Consider the following 25,258-nt stretch of genomic DNA (forward strand, 5'->3'; position numbering starts at 1 on the left):
AGAATAACGATTTATCCCATATAACACATCCCATGTCCGATTCTGAACTTTGTTAGGGTCACTGGTGGTAGGACCTCTTGGGAGTCCGCACGGGTAGGTACCACCACCCCGCCTATTTCCGCCGTGAAGCAGTAATGCGTTTCGGTTCGAAGGGTGGGTAGCCGTTGTAACTATATTGAGATCTTAGAACTTATACCTCGAGGTGGGTGGCGCATTTACGTTGTAGATGTCTATGGGCTCCAGTAACCACTTAACACCAGGTGGGCTGTGAGCTCGTCCATCCATCTAACAATAAAAAAAAATAAAAAAAATGAGAGTGGATGTATTAAAAAAAAAACTAATCAAGTCCATAAAACTCTGTAACTCTTTAATTATCTTTGTATAACTTAGAACGGTGAACGATCCCACAATCCTGGTGTTAAGTGGTTACTAGAGCCCATAGGCTTGAATATATGTAAAGACCATCCGGCTATGAAATGAGCTTCCCTCTACGGTGTTTCCCGAGCGCTTTGACATGTCCTTCTTCAAACGAGGCTTGTGGAGAGAATTAAGCGGTAGGCAGCGGCTTGGCTCTGCCCCTGGCATTGCTGAAGTCCATGGGCGACGGTAACCACTCACAATCAGGTGGGCTGTAAGCTCGTCTGCCTACAAGGGCAATAAAAAAAAAAAAAAAAAGATGTTTTTTTTTTCGGTCCTTGGGCCGAACTTCCTACGATGTCCTCGCGCCTAAGGGGGCGCGCGGGGTATGTGAGAATTGATGATCTGCAGATGTTGGGAGCAGATCGCGGGCCCAAGGATATTTTAGGGCTCTACCGGTCACCCAACTTGGGACATGAGTTTTGTGTCTCAGTTCTATTGTACAAAAGCTACCTCACCCGTCAAGCTGGAAAGCAAATGGAGACGGGCTGGTGGTACGCAAATGCCCGGAGCTGGCAGATAGTTTTGATGATGATTAATATCAAGCAATGTAACTATACTGAGACCTTAGAACTTATATCTCAAGGTGGGTGTCGCATTTACGTTGTAGATAACTATGGGCTCTAATAACCACTTCACCCCAGGTGAGCTGTGAGCTCGTCCACCCACCTAAGCAATAAAAAACAAAACAAAAAAAAACAAGATAGACTAGTAGTTGTATTTCAATTCATTGTAACAGTTCTTCAAAACGAAGCCAGGTAATCAAGTTGATGACACTAAAAAAATAACACTAAATAATCTCATTTTCTATATATGAACCTGTTATAACTTAGTCAATACTGACACATTTTGTAGAAGGAAAAATTTGTACATGTTTATATTTAGATATAGATGTATAACACCCATGATTCTATATATTCATCCTGTTGACAACTTATTAATAAGTTATTGTATTATAATAGGTATGTTTGTATTAACCAGTCATACATTTCATACCATATTGCAGTCACAATGAAACTCAGTGAGTAAAGACATATGTAATTAAATTTTTTAAATAATTCAGCCGATACAAATATTTCAATTTAAATGTTTTTTCGCATTATCTTTATTATATATTTTTCAGTAATATTTTTGTTTCTGCTGAAGCAATCATTTATATATACCTTGGCAGTCTACAACACGTTAGCTTATAAAAAGATTGTTTCGCCTGGGGAGCAATTGAATCTAACTTATTTCGGGTTTGATATCGCTTACGTTGCTACAACAAGAAGGTATAAGAATTTTACTTATTATATATGAGTCGACTATTATCAAAGCCGGCAATGTGACTTTTGGACAATTATTGGTAAATCAGAAAAACGAATTATTGACTTTGTATTCCATTGGCAGTCACAAAACTCTTCTGAACGACATCTTAGATAAATAACAGGTTAAGTATTAACCTTTATTTAATGCAGGTTTTGAACCGTATTCTTTGAAGGAGACGATTATATTCAAATCAATCTATATTGACATATCAATAACATTTTTTTGTCCAAATGCACAGATTGCCACCTTTGATAATAGACGACTCATATGCTTTAAATACTGATTATTATTATTGAAATATATAGTTTGTTGCATTTAATTATGCATTTTTTTTTGTTTATTGCGTAGATGGGTGGACGAGCTCACAGCCCATCTGGTGTTAAGTGGTTACTGGATCCCATAGACATCTACAATGTAAATGCGCCACCCACCTCGAGATATAAGTTCTAAGGTCTCAGTATAGTTACAACGGCTACCCCACCCTTCAAACCGAAACGCATTACTGCTTCACGGCAGAAATAGGCGGGGTTGTGGTACCTACCCGTGCGGACTCACAAGAGGTCCTACCATCAGCGAATTTAATTGATTGCACAACTTCTAAACGAGTTAATGAACAAATAACATAACGAATGGAAATAATTAAAGGTAAGTTGTGACGGAATTATGCTAAAGTTAATACATTAATTAAAGTTAATACTTCATTATTATCAAAAAGTTTAAAACGATTTCTGAATTAAACTTTTTTATACTTTTTTATACTTTACATTTAATTTTGCTGCTTTCAGTTTAATAGTTACCGCTCCGATAGCAGATAATATAGGGCAAGTTTACGTTTGCCAAATCGACAACTTACACTGCAAGCCAATTGAAAGGAATATCGTAAGAGGTAATTATTATTATTTTGTTGACTTGGTACGCCAGCTAACCAACGGTACACTTGATTGCAGATAAACGTCGCTTATGGATACTAGCAATTCGAGGGGCACAGCTAAACTGCTGCCTACCTATCTTAGCCCTAAAACCTAGTTTGAAAGAATATATTATTATGCCAACTCTTAAGGAACACTATGCAGTGCAGTTCATTACAGACCGTCTATAATTTTGTTTCAAAACCCATTGTCGATTAACACAATAGTTTCAGGTAGTTGAGATATGGTGGTGGCGAGTGGTGCAATTGCAAAATGGGAATGGCAAGATAATCTCCAACAATTTCACAGGGAAAAATGTAACTAATTTTGCGAAGTGACTGATTCCACCTGAATGATTTGTCAAAATTTATGCATTAGTGTAGTGTATTGAGTTTAATTAGAAGTATTTTTTTGTTTTCAGACAATAGTAAATACGATCATAACTACTGGCTCGGAGCGACTGTGGAAGCTGGGTCATCATTTTTCGTGGTGAGTGTGTACCTATGTATAATACAATAATAATAACCGGAATTAAATCATACGCGGTTGTTTGGCCCAAACTAGTATTCCCTGCACTATGAGAACCAGAGACTGACATACAAAGGCCAAACAAGAATACACCAATCTACTAGTGGTAGGTCTTCTTGTGAGTCCGCGCGGATAGGTACCACCACCCTGCCTATTTCTACCGTGAAGCAGTAATGCGTTTCGGTTTGAAGGGTAGGACAGCCGTTGTAACTATACTTGAGACCGTAGAACTGATATCTCAAGGTGGGTGGCGCATTTACGTCGTAGATGTCTATAGGCTCCAGTAACCACTTAACACCAGGTGGGCTGTGAGTTCGTCCACCAGAGAGCAATAAAAAAAATACCCAGAAAAAGGGCAAACAAGCTGTTCATCACACGAATGTTTCCCTAATGTGGGAACCGATATCATATGTACCAGTACATACTAATTTTCTTATGAGGGCTACAACTAAAAACTTATTATTAACCATAACTGTTGTCGGCCAATGTTGGCACAGACCTATGTTTAGCAGTTGACATCTGTGAGCTGAAAAAGAGAGAGAGAGAGAGATAGGTTAGTTACCCCATGTGAGGGAAAGCGATACAGCGTCAAAAGAGATACAGGAATTTCCTGCTAAAAAAAAATTTTGTCACTATACTCGTACACCATGCTTTGCCGCTATGTACTTCACTACAGCATTAAGCACAACGATTACAATATGCGTCAAAAAAAAAACAATTGATATCTATATATATAAAAATAAATTGCTGTTCGTTAGTCTCGCTAAAACTCAAGAACGGCTGGACCGATTTGGCTAATTTTGGTCTTGAGCTATTTGTTGAAGTCCAAAGAAGGTTTAAAAGGTAAATAAATATGAAAATGCTCGGAATTAAATAAAAATAACAATTTTGTTTTTCCTTTGATGTGTCTCCCGTCGGACGGATTCCTTTTGTTTTTGTTTTAAGTTTATTTTATACCAAAGTTTAGGTCTTTTATTTATCAATTGAGGCACTACGAAGTCTGCCGGGTCAGCTAGTAAGATATAAAATTCCCCAGACTTTTCGAATGCGTCAATTGCCTTTGAATGACCGAAGTGTAATAAAATGTAGTTTAACTTTATTTCTATGAGGTTGCTTTATTTGTGGACAACACTAATGTCACAAGTAAATGAGGAAGATAATTTCACTTGGAACGAGCACTCAATACGACAGATAAAAACACGAATTAAATGTATTGTACATTAGGCGTATTATGTGCTTCTTAGTGTGCAACAAATTTATATTTAGTTTGGTTAAGATTCTGAATTGTAAAACAAAATATATATACTGGGTTAATTAGATAAGTTCGTCACTACTCCTAGCCGCTATCCATGGATTTGTTTTAAAGAATTTAATATTTTTAGACCTGCGCTCCACTGCTGGTCAAACATAGCGAAAATGGTGAGTACATACACATTAAAATATCAATACTTTTGAAAGGATATGTAGAAATCTATATCTATCTTTATATATAAAAATGAATTGCTGTTCGTTAGTCTCGCTAAAACTCGAGAACGGCTGGACCGATTTGGCTAATTTTGGTCTTGAATTATTTATGGAAGTCAAAAAGCAGATAAATCTGAAAATGCTCCGAATTAAATAAAAATAACAATTTTGTTTTTCCTTTGATGTGTTCCCCGTCGGACGGATTCCTTTTGTTTTATTTTAAGTTTATTTTATACAAAAGTTTAGGTCTTTTATTTATCGATTGAGGCACTACGAAGTCTGCCAGGTCAGATAGTATAGTATAAATATTGCCTAAAACAATGATTTTCATTAACTTTTATTTTTAATTATTAATAACCAATAGATTGTCTATTGAAACGCTTTTATTAGCTTAACCTGTATCTATATATTTATCTATAAAACAGATTCATTTAATGTAATTTTCATCTACTTAAGGCCTCCGATTGCCCTGAAAATCCACGAAGGACCGATGACTAATCAGATCCAAATCAGGATAACAAGGATACTTTTTCTATTATAGACAGATGAGCATAGGGCCCACCAGATAGTAAGTAGTTGACATCGCTTAAAGGAATGAGCAACCAAGCGACTGCATACTGAAAGCTAAGGTTTTCTTGACTTGATTTAAAGCTCATAGTTCACTTGGAATATAACCCATTATTTTATGCCTAAAAAAGTTACATACCTATAACTGATTTGCTGCAATGAAATATCAAATAGTGGTATTTTCTGTGCTTGTTCCAAACTTGAAATTATGGTTCGTGGCAGATGAAAATAGGATGTTGGTACATCTACACATCTGTCGTATGATGGTAAACAATCTCCGAAATTTAATTTTACTTACTGAAATTCACTTCCAGGTGTTGGAACGACGGGAGGGTGCTTCATTTCGAAAGATAATCTTTCAATTGAACAATTTGTCCTCGATCAGAATGGCTCCCCAAAAAATACAACATTCGGTAAATTCCGCAAACATTTATTTACAAATTCGCACTTTCTAGAACCTTCGATGCCCAGAATGAATTTGGTAGATATTTGAATTCGTATTTCTTTAAATGACTTGTTTGTTAGAAGCAAACTCGAAACTTTTAGCTCAAGATACTCATCGTATTGAAGCCCACTGTATACCTTAATTCCATTTATTTTTAGAATCTCGATTATCTTCCTTCGGTTGGAGTCTGACTATCAGCGACCAGGAATCTATTGTTGTTGGAGGACCTGCTATGTATACTGGTAAATATATGTCGGCGTTACGCCAGGGTTTACACACAATAAGATCTTTTACAATTAAAATACAATACAATTCTATAAAACTTTAACATTACTTGTTTACAACAAAAAGCCACGCTTGAGTTATTCAGTGGTTCTTACACAATAAGCCATTTAGTGTTGGTTATAGCAACTACAACTTCTTTTATACAAACAAATGTAATTACTGCGAAACAATTCACAAAACATAGCTTAATATTCAAAATACATATTTTAGTGATTTTACATGACTCACATTTAATTTATTTTACATGAATTACTTTTAAGTAATAATAACTAACATTGTTATTATCCAGCCTAATAATAGATGGCGCCAACCTTAGGCGCCAACAACATCATTGCATAACAATTACAATACTTAATTAAATTATTAGTACTGTCAATTATAATATAAATTATTATTAATATTTATGCTTTATTCATATTTAATCATTTATACAGTCATTTGTGTTTTTAAACAATAATATAAACATTAAACATATTCTGAACATTTTCACATCAAAACAGTGTCTGCTAATTAATAAATATGGTAGAATAACAGTTTTGTTGCTAATAATAAATAAATATTAACATAGAATAAACTAAACTATATATTATTATGTTGATTATTGCCAACAGTGGCGTTTGCGCCCATATATATTACCTACTGATAGTTTATACCTTTACCAGTGTAGTGTAATTTATATTGTATATTTTTATTGCATAGATGAATGGACGAGCCCACAGCCCACCTGGTGTTAAGTGGTTACTCGAGCCTATAGACATCTACAACGTAAATGCCACCATCCACCTGGAGAAATGAGTTCTAAGGTCTCAGTGTAGTTACAACGACTGCCCCACCCTTCAAACCGAAACGTGTTACTGCTTCACGGCAGAAATAGGCAGGGTGGTGGTACCTACGCGTACGGACTCATAAGAGATCCTACCACCAGTGGTAGGATTTTTATTTATTTATATGTGTATTTCGCGGGCTTTTGTACGTACATAGATCACGACAACTATAGAATATATGGCCAATGCGCCAACCAAGTCTAGAATATTCGTAGCAACCAAACGGTTAATGCGAATGTAACTTGTTTAAAAAAAAAACATGTGTGCAATTCACACGTGGTAGAAGTGAAAGCTTCAAAAATTAAAATACAATTATTTTAAATGTCTAAGTACAGATATGTAAAATGTTGTCATTATTAAATAATTGTAAATCATCTTTTATAGTATGAGGTAGCGCTCTCTGTGAATTGATATTTTAACTTCACGTATAATCCTAAATTAAAATTCACTACAAGCGGTTTCATACACTCGTTAGTATTAAAAAATCTCATAGATGACGCTGTATTAAAAAAAAACACTACACTGAGAACGTCTAATGTGTTCTATCTCATTCTCTCGGCGGCTGAATCCTATACATTTATGTGTTTGTGTCTCTATGGACTTATTTTTTCGTTTCATCGTTCGTTTCTTTAAGCGTTTCCGTCCACATTTTTTTATTATTTTTTTATTGTCTAGATCTGTGGACGAGCTCACAGCCCACCTGGTGTTAAGTGGTTACGGGAACCCATAGACATCTACAACGTAAATACGCCACACAGCTTGAGATATAAGTTCTAACGTCTCAGTATAATTACAACGGCTGCCCCACCCTTCAAACCGAAACGCATTACTGCTTCACGGCACAAATAGGCGGGACGGTGGTACCTACCCATGCGGACTCACAAGAGGTCCTACCACAAGTAATTACCCAAATTATAATTTTGCGGGTTTGATTTTTATTACACGATGTTATTCCTTCACCGTGGAAGTCAATCGTGAACAATTGTTAAGTACGTATTTCATTAGAAAAATTGGTACCCTCCTGCGGAATTCGAACACCGTTGCATCGCTACGAATGCACCGGACGTCTTATCCTTTAGACGACTTCTTAAAAACTCAGAATCTTCAGAAGATGTTCTATCATAGACATAATCTGGCTGTTGCAAAGGCTCTATCTACTCATGAGTCTAGTCCACAACGTCACACTGTCGAAAATTATTGTTGTGACAACCTCCACATAAACAGTCGAGTTCAATTGAAAGAGTAAAACTCGAAGTTTCGTGCAACGATTTTAACCGCTTTTATTAAATAAAGATGCCTCCAATGAACACTACTCTATCTAACTCAAAATTTTGAATTTTTCGTTTTTCACGCAAATCGCTTCATTATTTTAAAAGCATTACAAATCATTATTGATGGGATAAATCAGCTAGTTACACAAAAAAAAACATAAATATATCTGCAATAATAAAGATTTTATCAACTTTTTTCGTTTAAACGCTCCTCCTGTAAACCTCCGAATTTGGAGTTAGCGTAGTGTTCATTGGAGGCATCTTGAAAACGCGAAATACGAAAGTTCAATTAGTATTAAAAATCTAAATTCAATTTATAGTCCGTGCGCTTACAAAATTCAAAGTTAATTTAATTTTGTAATTAACCAATGATTTATCCCCAGGTCGCACTTTACTGTACATGAAGCCGGAAGCTTCTAATTCACCGTATGTTGCGGCAGGCATCGACAACGATGTGGACTTCAATTTTGGTACGTAATAAAAGCCTTAATGTATTACTGGTAGTAGATCTTCTTGGGACCCCGCACCACCAACCGGTTAAGCAGTAATGCGTTTCGATTTAAAGGATGGAGCAGCCGTGCTACCATAAAACTGAGACTAAGAATTCATGTCTAAAGGTGGATGGTGGTTGTTGATGTCTATAGGCTCCGGTAATTACTTAACATCAGGTAGCTCATGAGCTGGAGTGAAGGACCACTCACTTAAGCAATAAAAAATAAATAAATAATTCCTTTATGGGTAGACACAGAATGGCTTTCAACCTATCTGGTGTAATGTGGTTTTTAAAGGTCAACTAACAAAGTGTCACCACCCACCACTTTTTTCGGCTGGGTTTTCAGGCCTATGGGACGAGCAGTGTATGTTGAACATAACGGTCTGCAGATGTAGGGAGCGAGACCGTGGGCCCAAAGTGTTTTTAGGGCCCTACCCACTAAATGACTCTTCTTGCACTCTCTCACCCAAGGTCCGATCTTTAAATCGATAAATTAGGGGGTTACTATGGTCAACACTACACTAGACTCGCAGCGCCACATCTACGATGCCCGATCAATGGGTCAGGCGGGACAGTAGTCGTCGCTGCCGAGAATCATAATCGAAATCTATTGGCGTCGCAAGTCTGATCCTATTTAAGAGACGAGGACACAGTACTACCGGTTCAGAGCGTGTGTTCGGCCGTGTCCTCGTCGCAGTCACAGTGACCACCACCTACCTACCCTGAAACATCTAGTCACTTAAATTAAAAGCGGTCCTTCTCTAATAACTGAAGCCAAAGTATTGTATAAATCGACCCTAGTGAAAATAAACAGCGCATAACGGTACCAACTTTTCCCAAGAGCTGGCCGATTTCGAAGTATTGGTACATAATTTATGCTTTTAAACACGAGATATTCTCAGAATTCTGTGACTATGTCCTTTAGAATGATATAAAATAATAATCTTATTTAATGTTAAATCGCTAAACTCATGCTACTAATTTCTAGGGTATAGTGTGACGTCAGGATATTTCGCAACATCTAAATTGCTAATGTACGCAGTGGGTAGCCCATACGGTTTCGGAAAGGTAAGTTTTAAAGAATGTTTAATGTTTTAATAACTACACAGCGTTTCACAATACAGTACCAGTTTTCTTTGAGGGCTTGGACTTGAAACTGCTATCTGTTAGATTTTATCTCTACACCTTTCTGTGTAGATTTGTTGAATGGAATTAATTGTTCTTAGCCAGTTTTGAGAATGAGTCTCGCTGAAATGTAACATCTTCGAGTTTGTTATCCAATGTGTTTTAAATATTAAAAAAGTTCAGATAAAGATGCCTTAAAACTTTATTTTAGGTTTTATTTTTCGGACAACAGTGGAGGTTGTTTAAGCAACTTAAGTTCAAACAACCGAAGACGAATGTCGGGGAGATGTTTGGCGCTAGTTTGTGCTCGGCTCGTATCTTCGGACAACGATCAGACTTGTTAGTCGGAGCTCCGGGACGAGCGAGCGACAAGGAATACAACGTAGGCGCTGTCTACGTTTTTGTTGCAAACAAGCTAATGGTAAGTAAGTTGATATTACACTTACGTACATTCAGAATGAACACTGTCTGCAAATCTAATTACGTAACAGTTTAAAAAAAAAACTTTAGCTTACTAATTCGAGCTTAGTTTAGCTTAATAGTCAAAAACGACCGCAACGGTCTTGACAATACAGCTCATGGAAACTTCAAAATTACATCTACCAAGCATGGCAAATCTTGTCATAGTCAATGAATACAGTACTGCACTACAGGCTTGCTTACATATGTGTTATATATATTTTTCAGGCTCTAAACTATAAAAGGATTATTACGGGCCGAAAGGAAGGTTCGATGTTTGGCAGCGCTATTATCAATGTTGGAGATTTAAACGGAGACAAGAAAGATGGTACAGCACTATTTATTTTCTGATACTTATGACACGACGTTTACGTGACCGCTGCACATATTAAAACAAGATGATTAAAGTATTGATAAAAAAAAACCGGACGGGAAAGTGACCATGCTTTTTTTTCTTTTCCTATTTCTGGAGTATTTGTATTTTTGATAAAGTATTATAAATCAAGACATCTCGATCTACTGTGTTTATTGTAGGATATATTATATTTTCGTTTCAGATATAGCAATAGCAGCGCCATTTGAAAATGATGGTAGAGGGGTAGTCTACATCTACTGTGGCGCTGAAATTCTGGGTCTCAAAGAACCCAAAAAGCCTTTTAACTTCTTGCAAATGATAGAATCCGAAGATTATTACTATGGCTTCGGCTTGGGACTAGGCATTTTGAACGACTATGACCAAAACGGATGCAATGGTAAATAATTTTAAAACTCAACATGACACCAAATATTTTAGCCAATCTTTATTTCTAAACAGTTTCGCCCATAGAGAGATTTTCACCCATTTATTTGTCCGTGGCGGATTCAATGATAATCATGTATTCTAATTTTTACTACTATACAATAGTTTAACTAAGTCCCAATCTAAGTCCCAATAGGGACTTAGATTTCATGTCTCATACTTATGACTGTTAGCATTTACACCAAAATGTCTATGGGCTACTTGTGGTAGCTAATCCATACGATATGGGCTGAAATGTCTTTTACTCTGCACGCAAAGCTTTAAAACCACCAATATTATACTTTTCATAACATATCCAATAATATAGTAGTCTCGTCATACACCTGACTTTTCGCTTAATTATTAGCTTGAAAACTTCTTATTTAACAAACTGAATTGTGCTCTCAAGACTTTAATCAAGGCGTACAAAGAAACTTACTATTTTTAGTTCAAAACACATTAGCATTTTTTTTTATTTCATTGTGTTTTTATTTATAGTGTAGTGTAATGTAGGCTATACTTTTTTTATACTTATACAGAATTAGCCATCGGAAGTCCGTTGAATAACACTGTGTTTATACTGCCATGTTTTGCCTATATCACCGTCGAATTGTATACCGAGTATCCAGATCTACAGGTAAAAATTTACTATATTAATAATAATAAAATAATAAATGAGTATTTAACTTTATACTAAAGTGATAAGCTAAGTTTTTGGGTACCTATAAATGGGCTACAATTATTTTTATTTTGGTGATAATAAATGAGTGCAATAGAATGAGATATCGTGAGACGCGTCAAGTCTGCCCCTTCCAATACTACATGACAATCACGACCACTCTGTCAAGAGTGACACGAAAGAAGAATGAATGATGCCTCGTCGAAGTCGAAAATTTCGACGTCTAACCTAGCTTATAGACGTAACCCACTCAGTTTCTTATCGGATCTTTTGAGTGGGTTGCCATTACGATCCGGTGGTAGATTCAACGAAGCACTGCTCTCGCTAGGGCTAATATTAGTCAGTCCTCCCAGGCTGAACCCCGTGAACTCATGTACCAAGCCGTGCTACTTAGCACGGCTTGGTACATTAAGGTTGGAATGGCCCCTTAAGCTACAAACGATTTTGTAGAAAGTAGATTTTAATAAAAACCGGTCCCACAACAAATCTAATGGCTTCCCAATAAACTCACGGTCGCCTTTTCGGACATCAAAAAATCATATTGATCGTGCACATTAAAAATATTCTTGCTTTTAATTTATAGAATCGAGAAATTATAAACGCAGTGGCACAAAATGATGTGAACGAAACACACTTTCGTTTTGACACCTGCCTGCGTGTAACGTTTCCGAAAAAGCCTACCAAAGCATATGCCGGTCAGTACTTCTCAATTAACAAATTGTTGTATAATTTTAATACTAATGAAAGCTAAACTTCATGAAATAAACTAAGACCAAACAGTTATATATTAAAAATTCTATAAGTGTTCTATTAATACATTAAGAAGAAAAAATGTAGCTTCGCTTCTGCAATGATTTTGCGCAGTTTTTTTTATGAATAAGTAAATACAGAGAATCGGAATACATAAACAACGATAATATCTAAAATGAATAGCTTGATCGATGTTCTAAAACTAAACAATATATATTTTAGCATATACCTTATAGAACCGTTTTAATTCACAGAACTAGAAGTGGAAATCGAAATATCGGGCGACACTAAAGCATCCCTAAGTGACCCAAATTCAGATAAAAAATACATAGTGAAAATCGAGAAAACGACTAAACAATCTGTTCAACAGTTCTGCAAGAAGATTGGTGTCTATCTGCCAACGGTACTTTATTTGTTACCACTCTCTTCTGCTTGATTTTAGCTGGCGCTAAAAAAATTAATTGATCATGTAAAATTATAATTAATCTTAGCCTATTAAAATGTACCAAATAAACATAATTAAAATATTGGCTGAAACACAAAATGTTCATTATAAAACATACACACAATATATCACACAAACATAAAATACTATTGATAATGTACTACATGCTACTTCATTTATTACTGAAACATTGCCAATCAATCAAATGAATGCAAATCTCAACACTCAATCTTTCAGGACGGACATTACGATTCACCAATAAAATTTAAGATTATTGCGAAGCAAATAAATGATCCACAACTACAATCAAATCCGGAACCATCCCACGTTGTCGTCAATGAAAACAGTATTTTAACTCTACGACATGATATCTGGGCAGCGCAATGTAAAAATAAAATGTCGTGTTTGCCTGACATTCATTTGGATATCACGAACCTATTTCCGTAAGTACATTTTCAGCAGGGAAACGTACTGTATGGTGAAGTATTGCCCGCATTGCAAGAAAGGATAACGGCAGCTTGGAGAAGCTAATGGTGACTGGCAAGGTGGACGGAAGAGGACCACGAGGGATAGGTCCGACACGTCGGACTGACCAGATTCGCACTACCCTCGACACCACAGTTCACGATGCTCTACACTCGGCGGCAAATGTAGATAGAGGCAAATGTAGATAGAGGCAAATGGCGTGGAATGGATCCGGAATAAGCTCTTGTTACGAGAAGGTGGTCACGACCCTTAGTAATGAGGAAATCGAAGCAAGAAGAAGAATAACCCACCAAAGAATCACTTAAAATACAATCATATTAAATATAGGCGAAAACAAAAACCTCGCTGATGAGATTTAGCCATTGGTTTTGTTATCCGACAAATGATGGGATGTTTCTTTACGGTGAGTATAAAATCAAAGTGACTATGAATTTTATAATATTCTTACAGAGAGCCCTATCTGCTTGGCTCGTCGGAGACGGAGGACATACAGATGAAGGTAACAAACCACGGCGAGGTGGCTTACAGCGCCTGCCTTAAAGTGGACGTCGTCAACGCGGCCGTTGTGCGAGCCTCTGCTCTCAGCTGCACCATTGGTGACCAAGAGAATACTCTTACATGCATTTCACAGAAACCAATTCATAAAAACGATCCCTGGGTAACTACTTTATTACGATTTTTGTTTCTAAGTCAATGTTATGTGGCTAATAAAATAGTCATCAGTCTCATACCTACATATTATGATGTGGAGGCACATATTTTGATACTAGCATACTAGTGTCACTAGATCTCACGGAAGTGCGCCTTATAGATTTAGCTGTTTATCGAAATTATTAATTCATAATTGTGATAAGTAAACCGATAACCAGGAACCCACAAAATCCAACTTAATATGATTTAAGAGTGGGAAATTAAAGTTTGAATTGATCAGGTAGATCAACTTCGTCATTCTTTGTAATTAAAAAACTGTCAAAGCCTATGGAGAACTAATGGAACAACTAGCGAATTTAAACCTAAGTTATTTAAAAATGATTTTAATAATATAGTGATTTGTTGAAACTAGTTAGTGTAGAGGATTGAACATCTTCTATCATTCATCTGGATTTCTGGAAATTTTAGGACATTGGTCATATATCATTGAAAATGACGGACGCCACAAACGTGATTGTTGAAAATATGAAACTAGTTAGTGTAGAGGATTGAATATCTTCTATCATTCATCTGGATTTCTGGTAATTTTAGGACATTGGTCATATATCATTGAAAATGACAGACGCCACAAACAAAGACGAATTCATAACACTTAAAGTAAGAGTCTATAACAACTGCAAGACTCCTAAGATATTTACGCTGATTGAAAAACAATATAAACTGACGAGAGATCTTAATGATATAGAAATTATAGGGTAAGCCTGCTGTATTATTTTAAGTAGTCGAATACATTAGTAAGTAAACCGCCCCCATCATTTCAATGCTACCGCCGAACCGCCCAATGATTCAACAAACAGTTATACGTTCTTAAATGACTGAGTTGCACCATAAATAAATATGAGGCCTTCCAAGAGACTGATAATACATTAAATAAAAAAAACAATACATTGAGGTTTTGGTAATGTCCATAGGCTATTTTATCCTATCTAATCGCTGGTGGCCAATTTAGCATTTTGTAGAATATTCTAGCTTCACCTGGTAGACGCGTTCAGAAGTTTTTACGGGTGGTAGGACCTCTTGTGAGTCCGCACGGGTAAGTACCACCACCCGCCTATTTCTGCCGTGAAGCAGTAATGCGTATCGGTTTGAAGGGTGGGGCAGCCGTTGTAACTATACTGAGACCTTAAAACTTATATCTCAAGCTGGGTGGCGGATTTACGTTGTAGATGTCTATGGGCTCCAGTTACCACTTAACACCAGGTTGGCTGTGAGCTCGTCCACCCATCTAAGCAATAAGAAATAAAAAAGTTCAGCCTGAAAGAATTTGTTAACCTGAGAAGAGCAGTGCTTCGCTGAATCTATCATCAGATCGGAATTGGAACCCACTTAGAATCTCAATGAATCGTGTCTGTAGATTAAGTTGCACTTCGAACGCATTCAATGAGTTCAACAAGATCCGAAATGATGTAGCGCGCTAGCCATAAAAGAGGGCCCATTGACTAATATTCATTGTAATTAAAACTGTACCGAAAATTCAATATCAAATTACAAAACATTTTATTACATTAGTTACAATAGTTATATGATATATACATTAGTTATATGATACAAATTTTATTATATCAATAAGAAACAATGAAATAATCCCAATAAAGAAATCACTCAATTTACAATGTTGATCCCGGGGTTCGGCTTTTCTTACTACTTATGCCCATAAGTCGGAAAATACGATTTATGGGAACTTGAATTACGACGCAGGCGTAATCGTCTTTACCTAGTAAATGTTAAAATAAAGATTTTTAAAAAAAAGTGTTGTGCGTTCAATTTAAATAAGTTTACTTCATTTAATAAATTCAACTTACAGAAGAACTAATCTAGGAAGCGTCATAAACACAACAGTAGAAGAAATAAAGTTTGAGAAGAAAATCTTAGAACATATTTACACAGTGAGTTTTTTTTAAATACATATTAAATGATTCCAGAAGTTTCTGTGGTACTAATACAGAGGTTATATTCGTGTACATATTTCGCTCTATTTTATAATCTCTCTGTAGCCTTTTTTCATGCTTTTTTTAAAAACCTTGAAAATAAAACTTCGCTTAATTATATTAATTTTAATTTTTCTATAATAACATAGTTCTAAGTACTTACAACATATGGACTTAAGATGGTCTGAATTAAATGATTTTTATTTTATTTATTTATTTTATTCGCAAAGCTAAGGTAATTGTAGGAAATTTAACCAATAACTTTCATTTTATCATCAAGTTACGTAGAAAACCTTTACGGCAGCATCTTCGAGAAAAGATGAATAATTTAACAATTTATAAAGCCGCTCAAGATTTTTATTTTATTTATTCATTAGAAAAATAGCTAATACATTTAACTTTTATAATTTTAATAGGCAGGATGTAAAGGAAAAAAAAAATAAAAAAATAATCAGAGATACATATTACTTATCCTGGCGTTTTCGCAGTTATAACTTTAAAGTATAAAGTGTCATTTTTTTTTTAGATTAGCAACAAAGTGGCGAACCCGTGGCTTGGAGGTCCAAAGTTCAAAATCACCTCCATGACACCCCATTTTCTGCACTATACCAAATCACCTGTCACAGTGAGTTATGAAAAATCTAAGTTAATAATCATAAATTATACTAATTTAAAAATGTAAGTGGGCCAATAATTCCCTCAATTTATTTTTGGTCTAGATGGGTTGACAAGCTCAGTGCTTATCTAACATTTCATGGTGTATTTTTTTCCCTACCTATGCTTGAGCCTTGAGAGGCTATTTCAGATTCGCCCTAATATGTAAGTGAGCTCACGGGGCTCAAGCCGGATTGTTGCTAACACTAACCCTAACAAGAGCAGTGCTTCGCGAAATCTACCACCGGATCGGAAACACGACCCACTGAGAAGATCCGGCGAGAAACTCAGTGGGCTGTGTCTGTGGGTTAATTTGCTCGTCGAGCACTTCGTCGCAAGCAACGGGTTCGACGAGGACGCTGACCAGTGCTTGTCGTACCTAAAAGCACCGTTAATGGATCGGGAGGATAAATGGTGTATAGGAATGATATTCCGTCCCGCTTAGCTTACTAGGCAGTTTTAGTAATAGACGTTGGTCAGTGGTTAACGTGCAGTGATCCGCGGCGGTCGCTGCCACGAATTTAAATTTTAGCCACAACCTCACAATGGTATATAATGCTCATAGATGTCACGTAAATACTAACACTCATCTTGAAACAAAAGGTAGAAATTTCTTTAGCAGACTGTAGAGGCTCAAGATACGCCCCTTACGTAACACTTTAATAATTCTAATTTGATCTTATTCCCATTGTTGAAGTCATTCGTGGATACATGTTAAGTACACATGTATATATTTCTTTTCAAAATTAATACCTTCCTGCGAAATTAGAATCCCAAGCATGATTGCATCGTCCAAGTTGAAAAATTCTAAATCTGACCATAAATATTTTTATCAAGATATTATATTATTGATATATTAAAACCGAAATTGATCTTAGGCCCAAACTGAAAGCGGACATTATCTCAGCTGTAGTGCAATAGCAACCACGGAGAAAGACATGACGACGATTTGCTCCGCGGAACAGCTCTTGAAGGAAGATCCAATTCATGTAATTCTTCAAATGTATATCGATTCTTCTACGGCAGGTAAGCGTTCTTACCTCTTCACTTTGTTAAATAATATACCAATCAACTTTACTTGCTTGCAAATATTATTTGTATCAGATAAGCAAATAAAATTAATGATTGAGGAAAAAAGATGAATGTATAAAATTATGAAAATCTAATTCTTCTTCTTCTAATTTAATTCACCTATACCCATGTATCTTTTTTTCAAGATGATCTTGGAGCGCTTCGTAATATATCCATGGAGTCAAAAATTGAAATATTTCCGGATGGTTTATGGAATGGGCCATTTTCGAATATAAGTTTATCGCAGAGGTGAGACAAATTTTTTTGGTTTTTTTTTTTCTTAAATGTAATTATTCATTTGTTAGTTTGAAACATTTGTAACATTAAGATTCGATTAATTATTTTGAGAAACGCCGCCCTCTTTACGTTGCAATAGCTTGGCGGACGAGTTCATTGTCCACCTGGTATTGAGTAGTTACTTGAGGCCATGGACATCTCAATATGAATGTAACTAAAATGCATTATGAGGTCTTGGTTTCAATTTTCGATTAACCAAGCTAGCACGAGCTCAAGGCTGCCATTAAGCAGGTCCCCAGACAACCGCATTGTCAATGGTGGCATTATTAGGACATTAGATTAACTAGTTGTCCCGCAGTATAATCAATTATATATATTATATTACAAATATATTCGAGTATAATCAATGAAATTATAAGTTTCAACATTATTAAGGTTCTATTGTCAAAGACAGCCTAGGTACTTCTTTATTCAAGATCACACTATAGACAAATAATATTAAAGATAAACAATATTAACTTAATATTATTTTGACCACAGACTTTAAGCAATAACAAAAGTTTGACAATAAACAAAGATATATTGCATGTGTGTCTGTGTCAAATACATGGTAGCGTGTGTAATGTTTTTTTTTATTGATTTAATGTATTATTAATGCATAATTTAGAAAAATATTAGCTTTCTGCACCACTCCTGTATAATCTATATAAGTGTCGGAAATTTCATACACCGCCGTCCGCGCAATTTTCGTAAAAAGGGGTACAAAGTTTTTGCTTTACGTAAAAATATATAGATATCTCAACGGTATGGGTGCAACTACATCCTGGTCTTTAAGCTGATGCTTAATATATTTAATTAGTAATATCCAACTCGTATATACAAGACTTAATGAAAATATAAATGATTAGAGATCGTAAGAGACGTAATAAAACTCGTGGGAATTGTTTGTAGTAATTCAGCATAGTTAATAGTCTATGGACGCACCTACATAGGACCTTCACATACTTAAATCAAGTCTCACTTGCTCATCCCTAATTTAGTAAAACTGATAGTTGATTGCACGTTCTTCGTTTTAGCAAATCGTAAACATAATTAAAACTACTATCAGTTAGTCCAATATTCATATTTCTATGTTTGTCGTCTGCGATCACGAATACTAAACAGTATGTAAAAGGTAGAAAATAATAAAATGCCAATGAGTAACCCGAGTTTATGCCGTAAAAGTATTATTAATGAATCGTATATTATATGATATCTATTTTTTCTTTAATTTATCAACCAAGGCACGTTCTATTGGTGATAGGGAGTTTTGTGAATTCACACGGGTAGGTAACGCCACCCTGCCTATTTCTGCCGTGAAGTAATAATGCGTTTCGGTTTGAAGGGTCAGGCAGCCGTTGTACTGTAAAAACTGAGCTTGAACTCACGTCTAAAGGTGGGCGGTGACATTAACGTGGTTAATGCCTATGGGCTCCGATTACCGTTTAACAAAAGGCATGCCGTGAAGTCGTCCACCCACACCCTGTTAGCAATGAAAATGAAAAGCTATGTTCTTTACTGCGTCACTCTTAGTGGATGGTAGAGAATAGAATATAATACGCGTTAAGTCCGATAATGTGAACTAATATGCAAGAAGGATGTAATAAATAAAAACATAAATAAATAAGTAAATTATAAGTAAAAAATCTTATGACTGCTTGTTATTTAAAATGCACCCTGTATATTATATACTGTCAACGATTCTATTGTATTGATAAATTATTGCGCCTGATAACTGTGTGTCAGTTGATTTAAGACTTCTTGCTTATCATAACATATGTCTGTGGTTAATACAATGTCTGTTGATAGTGTTGTGACTACTATTATTATCGAGAGAACAACGGTAGCCCTCTGGATCATAATTGTGGCATCCCTGTTCGGTCTACTGCTTCTCAGCATCATATACTGCATTGTCGTCAAACGAGTAAGTACATACTTTTAAGAACGTTCGCTTTCCGATGTAACTTGGCGTTGTATTAATGACATGTCTTTCTTCAAACGAGGCTTGAATAGAAGCCTATGCGGTATTAATATTGAGCACTAGCTGACCCGGCAGACTTCGTAGTGCCTCAATCAATAAATAAAAGACCTAAACACTTGTATAAAATAAACTTAAAAACAAAATTGTTATTTTTATTAAATTTTTAAACCTTTTAGACCTTCCCTGGACTTTCACAAGTAATTCAAGACCAAAATTAGCCAAATCGGTCCAGCCGTCCTCAAGTTTTAATGAGACTAACGAACAGCAATTCATTTTTATATATATAGATATCGGTCACATTAAAAACAAAAAAAAGTAAATCCTCGATCCTGCTAATAATGCCAGCCTAAAAGTGTTAGTAACAACCATGAAATTATGATTAGCATTTTTATTACAGACAAATTTTATGCGCAGAAAGAATAAACAAAAGACAAATGAACTAAGAAAAAGTATCAGGAGGCAAACTATAGTAAGTATCACAAATACGACTAGAACTTAGTTTTTTCATGAACTAATATTGGTATGCAGTTTTGTGAGTGCAACATTACTATCTAATGAAGATCATTTATTGATTATTTAATGTCCTTCTTGGGCGAAATCAAACAAGAACCGCTGTGGGCGCTCCTAGATGAGTGATTTCTTTTCACATGAACTCAAATAATCACTCTAACCTATTTAATGAAACTAGTGGGGGACCACTATGAACTAGTGGGTAGTCGAATTTCGACTATAATTAATTGAAATTATAAGTTTGTACACTATTATGATTCTATTGTCAAAGACTATTATACTTCTTTAATCACAGATTTCGCCGAGACTACACTTTAGACAAATATTAATAAAGACAAAACAATATTTAATCTATTCTCAATTTGACCACATACTATAAGCAATAAGACAAATTTGAAAATAAACAAGTAGTACACATGCGTGTGTGTGTCAAATACACGGCAGTGTGTGTGATGTTTATTTTTTATTAATTTAATGTATTTTTATACATAATATAAAAAAATATTAACATTCTGCACTCCTTCTCTATATCCTCTAAAAGTGGGGGAAATGTCATACTCCTCCGTCCGCGCAATTTTCGTAAAAAGAGGTACAAAGTTTTTGCTTCACGTATTAATATATAGATGAAATAGATGGCTTATAAGTAAAATTTAGAAATTTGAAATTGACGAAACGAGATTTCGAATCTGTATTTTAGAAGTGAATAATAAATACACTTTTTTGTCAAGACCGAAAAAGAAGTAACATCAGTTTGGCCGCTTTTTTTTAAATACTTTTTTTGAGTAATGACTAATAGTCACGAATAAGAAGTAGAATGTTATTCAAACTGACAAAGTGACATTGATGGAGCAATAGCCAAGTTCCAATATAGAACCGTCAACGTCAGCAAACTCGATGCGTAAACGAAACACTTTGGAGCCTAGGTCACTACTGAATAAGATTTGTGCTCCTAATCCTGGCCTTAAACTGAAATGGGAGCCGTAGTCCGATCGAGATCTCCACTCAGTTGTGGTCGTTTAATGACTTAAAAAGGCGATAATAATATTATGTTTTTGTTGCTTTTGTAAGCTGATCAGCATACAGCACATCTAATTGTGAATGTATCATGAACGTCAGCAATGCCAGGGGCACAGCCAAGCCGATGCTCAACTGTATAGTACTCACCTAATGTAATCGTTTGGAACCTCTGGGTCTGCGGAGGGACTTCGGTTCCCTTTGTATTTTGTACCGTATGTTCCATGGGGAGTGCTCTGAGGAATTGTTCGAGATGATACCAGCATCTCGTTTTTACCATCGCATCGCCCGCCACCGGAGTAGAGTTCATTCATACTACCTGGAGCCACTGCGGAGATCCACAGTGCGTTTCCAGAGGTCTTTTTTGCCACGTACCATCCGGCTATGGAATGAGCTCCCCTCCACGGTGTTTCCCGAGCGCTATGACATGTCCTTCTTCAAACGAGGCTTGTGGAGAGTATTAAGCGGTAGGCAGCGGCTTGGCTCTGCCCCTGGCATTGCTGAAGTCCATGGGCGACGGTAACCAATTACCATCAGGTGGGCCGTATGCCCGTCTGCCTACAAAGGCAATAAAAAAAAAAAGTGTGTGTGTCCGCTCCGACGCACGACTGGAGTTTACTGGATATAAAAAATTAAACGAAACAATACGAGAAATAGTTCTATATTACGACAACACGATACACTACAGATTATTAACAAATTAACGAGACACAAAACAAACGACTAACAAATATATGAAAATACAATAATGAGAGAAACGCGCGATCAGTACGAGGCTTTGTGGCGGACTGCCGGCGCAGCAGCCCGGCGCGCATTTCGTGTGACATGCGCAATCAGGCGCATAACGCATTTCGTGTGACATGCTAGTACGATTTTGGTCCCCATAATTTTCATACCCCGGGCCTATATATGTAAATCGATTCTAAAGGAGTAAACTCCAATAAAAAAAAATCTCTCCAAATCTAGAGTAAAGAAGGACATTTCATATCCAAGCTTATGTTTTACTAACCATAATGACATATCTTAAATTACAGAGACGCTCAATGATGGCCCAGTCTGTATACGACAGAGTTCCCGAAGAAGAACAACCTTCCAGCGACCTTCAAGAAAATGCCCAGCGATGTGAAACGTAGTTTCTTACGAATAAAACGAGCAATAAAATAAAAATAAACAAAATCTTATTAATTTTTTTATTAATTGATTAACTAATTTATAATGCTACTTAGTACCTGTCAAGACTCATAGCTATGTGATCCATTGACGTTTAGCATCAGTTAGGCTGTGGAGTTGGTGAAGTCATTTAAATTGATTAAAAAATTTACTCATAGACACAATTTTCACAAGTGATTACGAGAATGAGGCCGTATATTTTTCAAAATTATATTAAGGTAAGATTAGATACCGAGGGAACCGGTGGTAGCGTTGCTGGCGGCCCTCGGCCCGGCGTCTGTGGGACGGCGGGATGGATGTAATATGCTATGCGTCAACCCTGTCCCGTCATCTCAATAGCCCCGACTAGGCTCCGGTCCGGTGTGGGGTAGGGCGCCGGCTGTGAGCGGTAGGAGTTTTTAGTGAGGTTCAACTCCCACATACCCCACCTGCCGTGCGGGTGGGGATCCGGCCATTTTTTCCTGTGGGAAAAAAAAGGTAGCATTAGATACCAATTCCTAATATTGCCTTTTTTGGTTTTTTTTTTTCATAACTAAAAAATTAGCTAGGATCGAAAAAACCACAAATTCGATGTGTGAATATGTGAGTTGAAATTTATATACCTACACTGTGATGTTAGAAAGATATCTTTACTAAATTAAACAAAAAGTAGTTATTTAATGAATAAAATGTTGATAAAGAAATTTAAATAGAGCGCGATGTGTGAAAATAGGATCGATTGAATTAAAACTTCGCACATATAATTTAACTGATTTCTCACACGAATTTTCCACAAAACACAATAATGTTTACGACATTGACATTACTAAAACTCATAGATAACTCATGTATATGTTTTCAAAAGTCACCAATAATTGTTAAATAATATGTTATTATTTATTTAATAAAACAAATCTTGCACGCCATACGTATTTTTATTTCCTACTCGGATGATCCTACATTGAAAATTCTCTGAAAACTTAATATATAAATGTATTGAATTACTATAATTAAGAAAACTCTATAACTATAAAAAGATAAATGCACTCGCGAAGTCCATTAACTATCCTTCCATCCTAAAAAAATTAACAATCTAGTGCCAAATCCTTGACATGATCCTTCTGACATGTCTATTGCTTTTTACATCTTTTCTCCGATTAAATGTGGATGTTTTTATTATATAGAAAAAAACCCATGTAATTAATTTAAATGTCGCGTGTTAAAAAAATAATCTACGGGATTGAAAATTGTGAAATACAGACTTGATTTTTACGACCCTTATCACTTTATACTTGTATTTTGAAGGTTTTTTTACTCCTTAAATGGATGGACAAGCTCATAGTCCACTTGGTGTTAAGGGATTACTGGAACCGATAGACATCTTCAACGTAAATGTGCCACCCACATTGAGATATAAGTTCTAAGATATAGTTACAACGGCTGCCCGCCATTCAAACCGAAACGCATTACTGCTTCATGGTAGAAATAGGCAGGATTGTGGTACCTACCCGTAAAGGGCTCACAAGAGGTCCTACCATCAGTAATTACACAAATTATAATTTTGCGGGTTTAATTTTTATTACACGATGTTATTCCTTCACCGTGGAAGTCAATCGTGAACATTTGTTGAGTACGTATTTCATTAGAAATATTGGTACCTGCCTGTGGGATTCGAGCACCGGTGCATCGCTCAAAACGAATGCGACCTTACGTTATTTCGATAAGACTATGCGTCATGATAATCACCTTATCGTTGCCGCCGCTGACTACTCGCCGAATCCTGATCACGCAGGAGCAAGTTACCGTCGTCGCCCTAGTAACGTCCTTACGGATCCACCAGATCCAATAACTCTTGCATTAGATACCTTCAGCTCTAACACTAGGAGCAGGCTGAGGAACCCCGGTAACCGCACTCGTCGAACTCGCTGAGTTTTTCACCGGATCTTCTCAACGGGTCGCAATTCCGATCCTGTAGTAGATTCATTCGCGAAGCAGTTGCTCTTGAGTTGTTAGGTCTCCTTCGGAGGCGCTCGGGTAGCTGTTAGCAAATCCCACCCCTCCTGGCTGAGCCTTTGCTCGCCCACCTGTCCTGGTGAAACTGGAAAGGCCTCCGGGCCACCAGTAATACATAAACCATAAAAAAAAACACGGATGCATCGGACGTCTTAACCTTTAGGCCACGACGACTTACTAAGAATATACCTAGTCAGGTCATAAGTATTGTCACACAGTAAAAACTTTTCTTTTAGAATGCTGGCCACAAAAAAGTTATTGAATTCGAATTTCGAATTGTTCATGAAAATAAAAATGTATACTTTTAGAATTTTATTCATTTTTAAATATGGAGTGGACGCTTAAAGAAGACCGTGTTGCAGTTATTGCGTTGCATCGTTGCGGTTACGCGCCAATTCAAATTTTTAACATACTGAAAAATTTGAATATAACCAAAAGATTCGTTTATCGTACCATCAAATGATACAATGAAGACTCTAGTGTAGATGACAGGTCAAGAAGTGGTCGCCCTCGGTCTGTTAGGACTCCAGCAGTGGTAAAAGCTGTGAAGGCGCGAATTTAAAGAAATTCCAAACGTAAGCAGAAACTGTTGTCCCTTCAGATAGGGTTAAGCAGAACCACGGTAAAAAGGGTGTTAAATGAAGACTTAGGGCTTCGGGCACATCGAAGAAAAACAGGACATCGTTTGAATGCTCGTCTAATGGACCTGAGACTGAAGA

The 25,258-nt window shown here is 36.3% G+C and overlaps 1 protein-coding gene across 1 annotated transcript; it reads left to right on the forward strand.

Annotated features, from left to right (window-relative positions):
• Positions 1 to 1,369: 1,369 nt before the first annotated feature.
• LOC101737265 (integrin alpha-PS4-like) lies at positions 1,370 to 23,450 on the forward strand. Its single transcript, NM_001309552.1, has 25 exons — positions 1,370 to 1,438; positions 1,541 to 1,688; positions 2,511 to 2,611; positions 3,055 to 3,122; positions 4,544 to 4,580; positions 5,507 to 5,605; positions 5,796 to 5,879; positions 8,401 to 8,487; positions 9,499 to 9,578; positions 9,847 to 10,056; positions 10,323 to 10,422; positions 10,652 to 10,846; positions 11,412 to 11,509; positions 12,135 to 12,246; positions 12,556 to 12,704; positions 12,984 to 13,189; positions 13,683 to 13,890; positions 14,475 to 14,638; positions 15,748 to 15,829; positions 16,398 to 16,496; positions 17,404 to 17,551; positions 17,743 to 17,845; positions 19,682 to 19,796; positions 20,251 to 20,322; positions 22,412 to 23,450. The coding sequence occupies exons 1-25, from the start codon at positions 1,429 to 1,431 to the stop codon at positions 22,508 to 22,510; spliced, it is 2,874 nt and encodes a 957-aa protein (NP_001296481.1). The 5' UTR covers positions 1,370 to 1,428; the 3' UTR covers positions 22,511 to 23,450.
• The last annotated feature ends 1,808 nt before the right edge of the window (positions 23,451 to 25,258 follow it).

Source organism: Bombyx mori, chromosome 10 (assembly GCF_030269925.1).
Source record: "Bombyx mori chromosome 10, ASM3026992v2".
NCBI classification, from domain to species: domain Eukaryota; kingdom Metazoa; phylum Arthropoda; class Insecta; order Lepidoptera; family Bombycidae; genus Bombyx; species Bombyx mori.

Bases quoted from the DNA above. Each gene is read 5' to 3' on its own strand.
- LOC101737265 (NM_001309552.1), top strand. The intron at 13,891-14,474 runs GTAACTACTTTA...TGGTAATTTTAG, and splicing joins TTCATAAAAACGATCCCTGG to GACATTGGTCATATATCATT. The intron at 19,797-20,250 runs GTAAGTACATAC...TTTTTATTACAG, and splicing joins ACTGCATTGTCGTCAAACGA to ACAAATTTTATGCGCAGAAA.